At 61.4% G+C, this 10,308-nt stretch overlaps 1 protein-coding gene across 1 annotated transcript in view; it reads right to left on the reverse strand.

Annotated features, from left to right (window-relative positions):
- Positions 1-336: 336 nt before the first annotated feature.
- The window catches only part of RALGDS (ral guanine nucleotide dissociation stimulator), a 19,223-nt gene continuing 9,251 nt past the window's right edge, over positions 337-10,308 (reverse strand). The window contains exons 3-15 of the mRNA XM_077768478.1: positions 10,061-10,171; positions 9,169-9,175; positions 8,755-8,875; positions 8,227-8,286; positions 7,150-7,343; positions 6,502-6,947; positions 5,554-5,769; positions 5,122-5,225; positions 4,446-4,530; positions 3,453-3,521; positions 2,883-2,969; positions 2,287-2,341; positions 337-1,445 (exon numbers count right to left, since the gene is read on the reverse strand). Of these exons, the coding sequence (XP_077624604.1) occupies positions 1,243-1,445; positions 2,287-2,341; positions 2,883-2,969; positions 3,453-3,521; positions 4,446-4,530; positions 5,122-5,225; positions 5,554-5,769; positions 6,502-6,947; positions 7,150-7,343; positions 8,227-8,286; positions 8,755-8,875; positions 9,169-9,175; positions 10,061-10,171 (1,758 nt within the window). The 3' untranslated portion in view covers positions 337-1,242. The remainder of the gene's footprint in view (positions 1,446-2,286; positions 2,342-2,882; positions 2,970-3,452; positions 3,522-4,445; positions 4,531-5,121; positions 5,226-5,553; positions 5,770-6,501; positions 6,948-7,149; positions 7,344-8,226; positions 8,287-8,754; positions 8,876-9,168; positions 9,176-10,060; positions 10,172-10,308) is intronic.

The following is a 10,308-nucleotide window of genomic DNA, read 5'->3' on the forward strand; positions in this document are numbered from 1 at the left end:
TTCCACAATTTGCTCCCACCGATGTTATCTTTAAGGACACCCAAGGTTCCAGGCGTGTGGCTCCATCCTGTGAAAGTACCTCCAACCTCTAATCCCAGGGTTTCTGGGGGTTGTCTCAGCGTGGTGCGCAGGTGAAGGACACCGCGGTGAACATCCCTCGGCCCTGTGAAGGATGGGCTTTGTGTTTCCTTACGTGAGCTGGGAGCGGTGGCTGGCCCTTCTCGCCTCTCCTGCACACAAATAATCTAGTCACCACGCAAGGTTTCCTATCGGGACACGGAACGTGAGCGCCTGTATCTCAGTGGATGTGACAGAACAGAACCACGACTCCCAGGCTATAGAAACTGGCTTTTAATAGAATATTCAAGTCTAGCATTTACTATTTACAACAAATAAATATTGCCCCTCCCCAACCGGTAAACTTTTTTTTGTTTTGTTTTGTTTTTGACTTCTATACAAATGTTCATCACCCCTCCCCGTCCCCCAAATCCTCCTTGCCCACGATCCGCCATCTTGTGTGGTCTCGTGAAGCCCAGGGTGCAGGGGTGAGCGGTGCCTGCAGTGTCGTGAGATTCAATGTCAATGGGACTCGGCTGAGACCGTCCTCACTCACCGGGTGAAGAGTGTGATCTGTGAAGAGGGTCTCCCACCCCCTCTCCTGGGGAGGGCTGGGTGTGGGTGGGTGAGACTCCCTCACTCTGCTGGCCCTGATGGTGGGATCTTTGGTGTGGCCCGGGAAAGGCTAGCGTGGTGGAAAAGAGGGGCCGGGACCCGAGAAGGGCACGGGCCGTTGCCCGTGGGCGTGAGGAGAGCATTGCAGTGGTCAGACCCAGTGGATGAGCGGGTGCCCTGGGGTGCCCATGGGCACAAGTGGCAGCGACCCACACCTGAGCAGGTGTTCGGGGCAGTGCACAGAGAGCAGTGCCTGGGGGCACGTGGGGCTCCGTGCGCACTGACAGCACTCCTTGGCCAAGGTCAGTTGGTCCTCTGGTTCCGGAGAGCAGAAGGCACCTAAGGCGGCGAGTGGTCCACGGGAGGCCAGGTCAGCCTGTCGGACAGCAGGCGTCAATCCCGGCAGCGGGAGGTGTTCAGGGTGAAATGAGTCGGGGGGGTGGCCTGAGCCGGAAGGCTGGATGGAAGGTGCCCACCCGGCCTGGGCCACTGGAGTCTGGAAGCGCTCCGTGACCCAGCCAGCCTGACCCTGAGAGAGTGGTCCTGTGGCGGGCCAGCACCGGGGATGAGTTAGAATATGCCCTTGGCGATCTTGAGCCCCTTCTGCTTCATGCGAGGAAGAGTCGAGCTGGCGCCATGCCTGACCTTTGCCCCCTTTGTGAAGGTCCGTTTCTTTAGGACAAAGTCATAGTTGGCAGTAGAGTTCATGGCGTAGAACACGTTGGCGTTGTCCGGGATCTTCAGCTCTGGGGGAGCAAAAAGGGAAGAGAGGGCTTAGAAAACTACGTGTAGGGACGCTGGGGAGTCACTGCGAACCGTGTGGGTCAATGGCTGGCGGCAAATGTGCAGCTCGCGGGAGAGAAAGCAGGGCGAGGGCAGTGTGTCCGCGCTGCTAGATGTATGGATGGATTCACCCCTAACTCATTCACCTCCCTCGTGGGGATGAGGACACAGGCACAGGCGGCCTAAGGACCTGGCCCGAGCTCTCCGAGCCCCATAGCCCAGCTCCAAGTCTGTGCTTGTTCTTGGTACTCTCAGCCAGCTTCGCACCCTCTGTTCACCTCTCTCTGCCCCTCCCCTGCGCATGCTCTCTCTCAAACCTGAATAAACAATGCGGCGCCTGGGTGCCTCAGTCGGTTAAGCATCTGACTTTGGCTCAGGTCACGATCTCACATTTCGTGGTTCTGAGCCCCGCTTCAGGCTCTGTGCTGACAGCTCAGAGCCTGGAGCCTGCTTCCAATTCTGTGTCTCCCTCTATCTCTGCCCCTCCCCCATTCATGCTCTGTCTCTCTCTTTCTCTCTCTCAAAAATAAACATCAAAAAAATAAAAAATAAATTAAAAACATAAGCATTCCTGAGGGAACAGCCAGCCAAAAAAAAAAAAAAGCATTAAAAACAATCTTTTATAGGAGTCGCCTGGGTGGCTCAGTCGGTTATGCCTCCGACTACAGCTCAGGTCATGATCTCACAGTTTGTGAGTTCCAGCAACTTTGATCTTAGACTTCAGGCCTTCAGAACCCTGAACAATCCATTTAACTACTTGATGAGCCCCTCCCCCGCCCACGGTATTTTGTGAGGACAGCCTGAATGGNGGATTCCCACACCCCTGCCAACATGGACGGATGCAGCTGCTCACCTTCCTCCGCTTCTCAAAGTTGATGAGTCTCCCCTGGAAGGCAGACAGCCAGCGACCATCAGAAAGCGGCCCCTTGCCCATGACCTCCCCCAGCCCCACTCAGGCTGCACTACCGACAGCACACACCAGGGGGCGGGGTGAGCACACACACCTGGGCCTGGGGGTGGGGGGGGACCTTGGATCCAGGGGGCTTGGGCAGGGGGGCGGAGCCTCAAGGAACACTTGCCCATCCCTCTGAGGGCAGAAGACTGAGGCCTCAGGCAGGAAGGCCCAGCTTGGCCACCGCTTGCTGAGCTTGGAGGCCCAGCCCCTCTCCGCCTGGGGTCGCAGCCCAAGGGAAGGGCCGTGTGACGCTGGGCCGAACGCCGGGCAGCTCAAAGTCTCCGCAGCGGGGCACCCAGCTGCTTCCTCGCTGGTGAGCTGGGCAGGAGCCCCGGCACATGGGGTGGCGGGGGCCCTCAGAAGAGGTATGCGCGGCGCTGAGAGCTCAGAGCTCAGTGAGGGGCGCTTTCTCCTAGGGCTCCCGGCCCCCGGCCCCAGTTCCCGCCGGTCGCAGCCCCCGGGGCTCACTCACATACAGATAGTCCTTCATTGCGGTGTCCAGCATCACCAGGTCTGTGAGGAACGTGCCCAGGTAGGGGACGGTGCCCTGGATGACACCCTGGGACGTGGGGGTAGGGCTGATGAGCCACGACCAGGGCCTCCCCACCGCCCAGCCTCGGCGACTCCCCCAGCCTCCCACTCAGAGCACCTGGGGGACCCTTAGCGGTCTCCCCCCAGACCCCCTCCTCGTGTCCACAGACCCCCAACCTCCCTCCGGTCACCTTGCAGGCCCAGCTCCCTGGCAAATCGCCACGGATCTGTGGTGGCTGGACCCTCCCCGCCCCTGAAGCGCACACTGCCAGCTGGCTGCAGTCAGCACCCTCGAGACCCCCGCTGGTCAGGGCACGGTCCTGCCAGGGCCCAGAGGACGTCAGGTCTGGCGGGCACGTTACCCACGGCAGCGGCCGGAGGGAAGGGCTGGGGCGACCCCTCCTCTCCCCACNATCACCCACGGCAGCGGCTGGAGGGAAGGGCTGGGGCGACCCCTCCTCTCCCGACTCGGGGGCCGGCCCCCCGCCTCTCGCGCCTCGAGCGCACTCACCGTCTCCTTTGGCCGCTTCTGGGCTCTCTTGGGGTTCATTTCCAGGGTGGCAAACTTGGAGGTGCCCTCCTGTCAGGGTTGAGGTCAGGGTCTGTGAGACCTTCCTCTCCTCCCTTTTCCCCCCCAGCTTGACCTTGGTACTCGCTCACTGGTTGGAACGCTCTGCCGCCGTGTGTGGCGCTCTGGCACTCACGGGGTGTGGGCACGTGGGGCCGGTGGCCTGGCCTCCCCCCGTCTGCTTCCTGGTCTGCAATGTGCAGCTGAGCACGACACTTGCCTCCCGGGTTCTGCAAGGACCCAACAGCCCTCGCCCTCTCTGAGATGGGGGCCGTGCACAAAACTCGCCCACACTCCTCTTCTCCGGACACCTCGCTGCCTCCCCGTGACTCGTGAGATCACAGGGACCCAAGGCTCGTCCTTCTTCCACTCTCCAGCTCAGGAAACTGTGGCCCCTAGAGGGGCACTGACTTGCCCAAGGTCCCAGAGAAATTCAGAGGGGAGTGGGCTCCTCCCTCCCGGCTGGAGACCTGCTCCCGCTACCTGGTCACCGGCTCATTGGAGGCCCTGCGGTGACAGCCTGCAAGATCTCTGGGATCCATTTGCGGCGCCTGCCCCAGGGCGGAGTGGGGAGTCCCCCGGGGCTCCCTGATCTGCTCATTTAGACCCACGGCCAGGCCACTCCCTGCAGTACCTCGTCCCGGGGCAGCCAGGGTGTGGCCACCTTGAGCCGCAGCGGGGACAGAAGGAGCCTCCCACCCCAGACCCCAGCCACCCAGCAGTCTGGAGGAACGAGACCTGCAGAGCCTGCCAGTCGACCCCCGTCCTACCTTCTGGACAACCTCAGCTGGTCCCACACCATCCCACACATGGGGCCTCCTGTCCCCCAAACTACCGCCCACCGGTCCATGCACCAAAACGATGCCAGCCCAGACAGGACGGGGACTTTTCAAAGAGACGTGCACTGAGAACCTCCACCCTCTGCCCAGACTTTACCTTGACGAGCAGCTCCCTGCTCAGTGAGTAGTTGTTCTCATCTGAGAAAATCTCCGACAGCTTCTGAAAGGTGCGGAAGCTGTCCCTGGGGGAAGGAAGGAGAGACTTGGGAATGGCAGGGACGGGGGGTGAGTGCCGATCCTTTCAGGACCGAAGGACCCAAATGCCCAGACCGGTGCTTTTCACCCAGGGTTCCGCTGGGCCCCGGGTGCTCTGCGGGCCGGGGGAGGAGGGCTCTGTGTGTGTGTGTGTCTGTGTGTGTGTGTGTATGTGGATCTGTTTGGTACAGTTTGGATGCCAAGAGGACTGAGTAGTGTGCTGTGTGTGTGTGTGTGTGTGTGTGTGTGTGTCTGTGTGTGTGTGTGTCTGTGTGTATGTGGATCTGTTTGGTACAGTTTGGATGTCAAGGGGACTGAGTAGTGTGGCCATCAAGGAAACACAAGAAAACCTCCAGTGTGGCTCTGTCTAGCACCTGACAGATAGGGACACTGAGTCCCAGGGCAGCTGTGCTGGCCTAAGGCCAACGGACTTGGAGGGGCGCCCCCTAGCCAGCAGGCCGGACTTAGCATTTGCTACTTCCTGGCAAGTCCCAGGTTCACAGAGGGGACAATGCTCAGTCCCTTGGGAGGTCCCGGGTCCCTCCAGGTGGACGTTCTGCAGAGAGAGGTCTCCCCACCTGGAAACTTCTTCCCACGTCTTCTTCAGCCTGTGGATAGAGTTGCTCTGCAGGCCCGACAGGATGGCGTACAGTGACGAGAAGTTCTTGAGAACACGGCACTCCTGGTGAGAACAGAAGGGCTGTGAGGTGCGGGTTCCGTCCCCTGAGCTCCGACCTCCCGTCCTGCATGACACAGATTTCCGGGGAACCCCGACGGTGCCCCTCGGCCCCCGTACGTGACACTCCCAGGGAAGAGGCTCTGAGCTCAACATGAGAGAGCACGTTCAGCGGGGAGTGAATGAGCATCAAGGCAGGGGGTGTGGGAGCCAAGGCCAGTGAGCCCCTGGGAAGGGCGGGCTGGGGTCTCCGCAGGGACTTGGACCCCAGACTGCCGCCCTGAGGGCAGATGAAGGCGAGAAAGGGGCTCCCCGGGGCCCCACCGAGGCATACCCTGGCCACCTCGATCCAGTGCTCCACCACCCTGGCCCTGTCTCGGGCCGTCACAGTCCGGTCCCCCAGGCAGGTGGTGATGACGCAGTTGGCCACGCTGTTGAACTGGGTGACGGTGGCACGGACAGTGGGAGCCAGGTGTTCCTTGCCCTTCTTGTCCCGCTGTGACCAGATGGAGCCCAGGCAGTGGTAGGGCACCACCTTCTTAAACAGCTCCTGGGGGATCACGGGCAGGGTCACCCGGCGCTGCCACCGCCCAGCTCAGCTCCTACTGTTTCCCTGGTCCCGGGCAGGGTCCCTGGTCAGGACTGGAGCTCAGGAAGAGCTGAGGATGTGGCTCGAGCCTCGCAGACCCAGGGAGGGGGCTGTGTCTCTGGGCTCGGCTTTCTGCCTACCGCGGGCGCCCAGCATGTGAGCATGACTCGCTGGCAAGGACCAGCATTTGACATTTTAAGCAGCCCCTCCTTCGCTATCTGCGAGCACCAGAAAGTGGCCCACAGCTGTGCATACCAGGCGGCACCTTCAGTCTGGCATCGTGGATCAGGCCCGCCCCCCCGACCCCATTCAGATGCATGCTCAACGTGGGTGCTCGGCTGAGGGGCTTTGTCTGCCATCTGCTGTGAACTCCAGGAAATGGTGGGCGCCTCATAGGTGCCGAGGCTGGTGAGGCCTCCCTGGCAGATGGTGGGGTGACCCACGGAGTTGGACAAGCCACGGTGAGCCCCACTCTGCACCGACCGGGCCAGGCCCCATCCCCAGCCTTCTGCTGCCCCGTCTCATTTAACCCATCATCGCAGTGCAGAGGGGTGGGGTGGGGAAGGTCCCATCTCCACATGCACAGTCCAGACATCAAGCAGCAATGTTGGAACTGCGATCCGGATGGAGGAATGGACCAGAAGCTCGAGGAAGGTGCTCCCCTGCCCCGCCCCGCTGACAAAAGTGGCTCACCGCATCCATCAGCGTGAACTGCTCTGCCACCAGGTCGGGAGGGAAGGCCAAGAGGTGAGGCTTCTCGTTCAGGCCATTTTCTGCAGCCACAGGTGAAGGCCAGGGGGGCTCGGGTACTGGAGCTGCCTCTAGCTCTAGAGTTTGTGATAGAGCGGCCTCTAGCTCTAGAGCCGGTGCTGAAGCCAGCTCTAGCTCTGGTGCCGGAGCCGGTGCTGGAGCCGGTGCTGGAGCGGGTGCTGGAGCGGGTGCTGGAGCCAGCTCTAGCTCTGGTTCTGGAGCTGGTGTTGGATCCAGCTGTAGCTCTGGTTCTGACTCTGGTGCTAGAGCCGGCTCTAACTCCAGCGCAGGTGCTGAAGCTGTTGCCGGAGCCAGCTTTAGCTCCGGAGCTGGCACTAGACTTGGTGCTGGCGCCAGCTCTAGTTCTGGAGCTGGAGCTGGTGACAGAGCTATGGGAGAAGAGAAGTTTCTAGGGGTCTTTGCAGACACAGAACCCACCCCAGAGTCTCCCAGAGAAGCTGCAGCCAGGACCCCAACCCAGGGCCTGCAGGCTCCTGGCCCCACACCAGCCCCCGGGGGCTCCTCCCAGGGCAGCCCAGCACCGACCCGGCCCCTCCGGACACCCACATCCCCCAGCCCCAGCCTCCTCACCCTCGGGCTCGGCCTCCGGGAGCTCTGCGTGCTCCAGCTGGGCCAGTAGAAGGTGTGCACGGCGCTCTAGGTCGGAACCGGGCATGTTGAGCTGCACGTAGGCCACCAGCTGCTTGAGGCAGGGAAAGTCTGGGGGCTGACAGAAGTCCTCCGAGTACTGGTCCAGCCAGGTGCCCAGAATGGAGGAGATGGCACTGCAGGGAGGGGGCAGACAGCAGAGTCAGAGGCCTGGCCTTTTCTTCCACACAGCCCCCTGCGGCGCCCTTGGGGCACTCCCTCCAGAGGCCGGGCACACCCGAGCCCACCCCCACTGGCCATCCAGGCAGGAGCAGTTCCGGTGAGCAGGCGTGGGCCTGGCCGTCTCCACGGGAGGGAGCCCTCCATCGATGGTGTGAGCACCCCTGCCTTCCTCAGGAGGCCTGACCCTCCCTCCCCTCTGTCCGTCTAGGGCCTTCCTTGCTGCACCATGAGCTCCAGGGGGGCGGAGGGGAGCCGTGTCTGCTCTGTCCCTGCCCTGGCCACACACAGTAGGCGCTGCCTAAGTGCGTGAGGAGGAGGGAACAGGCAGTGTGCTCCCGCCCAGCCTGCGTGGGCTCCCGGGGCCCCTCATCCCCAGCTCCTGCATGACGGCTGCCGCACAGCCTGCGAGGCACGTGCGGGCCTCCCCTTCCCACGGACACTGTTCTCAGGAGCTGGTGTCCAGCCTGTCCAGCCCCACGTGCGGCTGGACTCAAGGGGACTGGCGTGTGAGGTCGATGGGTGAGGAGGTGGCCCCCACACCGCCTTCCTGGGACCATGGGTCGGGGCAGGCAGGGCTGGGGTGCGCTGTGGGGGGAACCCACTCTCTCAGGGGCCAACCTCAGCCCCCAGCCTCCCCTCTGCTCCCCAGGGCCCAGGACCCCAGCCACAGCTGTGTGACTCCTTTTCTCCTGCAGGAGAGGCCCCCACACCTCGGGCCTCCGGCAGGAACCGCGGCGTGTGGGAGCCGGGGCCCTGCCGGGCGCCCCCACCCCCTCCCGACCTGTCCCGCACCTTGGAGCCAGGGGGATCCGCCCATCCGATCTCAAGTCCACTCACTTTTTGAGTTGGTCCTGAGGTCCGCCGTCCTCGTCAGAATAAGGAAAGATGCATCCGTATCTAGAGGAGGCCGTGAGGGCATCACATCTACCGTACCTGCTATGATGTCTAGGGTTACTGTCTGGCTTCTGGACCAGAACGGAGCCCGGGAGGGCAGGGGGCCTTGTCTGGATTATGCTGAACGTCTAGAAGGGGCTTTAGGTCCCCTTGTCGGGCAAATGAAGCCCAACCAGTACCTTTCAGACATCCTGGGGGATTGGGGCTCCCAGGATGGGGTCCCCGTGTGGAATCTAGGGCGAGAGCAGCTCTGCTCCAGGCACGGGATACCCCGGGCTGGAGGCCGAGAGGAAGGGCCGCAGCCCCCAGCACCGCCCTCCACGGGCCGGGCACAGGGCTGGGGGGGACTGGCCCCAACAGCGGGACACAATCCCACTGGCAACCAGGGTGCCCACGAGACACCTGAGGCTGAGAGAGATGGAGAGCAGGAGGGGGCAGGGAGCCACTGGGCCGCGCGGGGGCCGCACTCACCTTTTGAACAGCAAGTCCAGCACCTGCTGGGTGGTGGTGAAGGCTCGGTATGTGCACAGGAAGACGGTGACGTAGGAGAGGTCGCTGCCCTGGAAGGCAGGCACCAGGGGCTCCACCANGGCTAAAAAAAAAATACTAACCCAGCACTTTGAGGTCATTCTGTTAGCAGAACTTAAAACAGCCCCTTTGTATATTACAAGCATCGCTCCCGTGAGCCCTGGCAAAGCCTGCCCATTCTAGAGATGTGAACACGGAGGCTTATTCTGGGGCGAGAAGAGACACGGGACGTTCAGCGCAGCCCCGGGGAAATGGCTGTGGGAGGGCATCAAGGTCAGGTTCCAGAGCACTGAAGGCGGTATCACCGTGACAACAGGCTTCCCTTCTGGAATGCTGTGCAGCTGAGTCCGGCCCTACCTCTGGCCTGGAGAGGTCACGGGGCTGTGCTCCAGGAGACAGTAAGGTATACAGTAGCCTCAGCCTCTGCCCCTTTTGGGTAAAAAAAACTAGCCCTTCCAAGCGAGGTGATGCGGAAGGGCTTGCGGGTCTACAGGGTGGGCTCACGGCCCCGGACACAACCTGCGGCCAGAATTAAAACAAGAAAACCTAGGGTAAGAGACAAAATCACTTGTGGCCAAACATGGCAGAAAAGTGTCTTTGTTGTGCTTTTTGAAAAGGATCTTTGGTGGGGGGGGCGGTGCCTGGGGGGCTCAGTCAGTTGAGCGCCCAACTTCGGCTCAGGTCATCATCTCGCAGTTCGAGACCCGTGTCGGGTTCTGTGCCGACAGCTCGGAGCCTGGAGCCTGCTTTGGATTCTCTGTCTTCCTCTCTCTCATAAATAAATAAACATTAAAAAATGTCTTTAAATGTTAATGTTTTAACAAAAAGTATTTTTTTGAAAAAATAAATTTTTTTTTACGTTTATTTATTTTTGAGAGACAAAGTGAGAGTGAGGGAGAGGCAAAGAGAGGGGGAGACACTGAATTGGAAGCAGGCTCCGGGCTCTGAGTTGTCAGTCCGATGCAGGGCTTGAACCCACGGACTGTGAGATCATGACCTGAGCCGAAGTTGGACACTTAACCAACTGAGCCCCCCCAGGTGCCCCCAGAGAGAGTCTTTTGTTGATGTTGATCAAGTCTGTCCAGAGTGATGCTTCTGGCTGAGCTCAGGACCAGAGAGTGGGGAGAGGGAGGCCACGGAAGCCCATGTTCCTCTGGGAGGGGGGCTGTGGGGCCCTCAGGCAGGAAGGCCCTGGGAGGGAGCCCAAGAGAGTGGCTGAGTGGTATCTGGAACCTGGGCCTTCACTCACCCCAAGCCAGCGTTGGCCCTTGGTGGCACCGTGGTGTGCCTGCACCTTCCGCAGGGAGATGGAGTAGATGACCCCGTTGACCAGCTCCTCGCCAATCTCCTGCGTGCAACTCTGTAGGGACAGCGCCCGGCCACCGGGCAGAGGCATCAGTCAGGGGCTGTCCCTGTGAGCCTCCAGTCCCCAGCTGAGGCCCAGTGTCCACACAGGTCCCCCAGGCCAGGATTCAGTGGGCCGCTGGCGCCAGGGAT

Source organism: Crocuta crocuta, unplaced genomic scaffold (genome assembly GCF_008692635.1).
Source record: "Crocuta crocuta isolate KB4526 unplaced genomic scaffold, BGI_CrCroc_1.0 scaffold35, whole genome shotgun sequence".
NCBI lineage: Eukaryota > Metazoa > Chordata > Mammalia > Carnivora > Hyaenidae > Crocuta > Crocuta crocuta.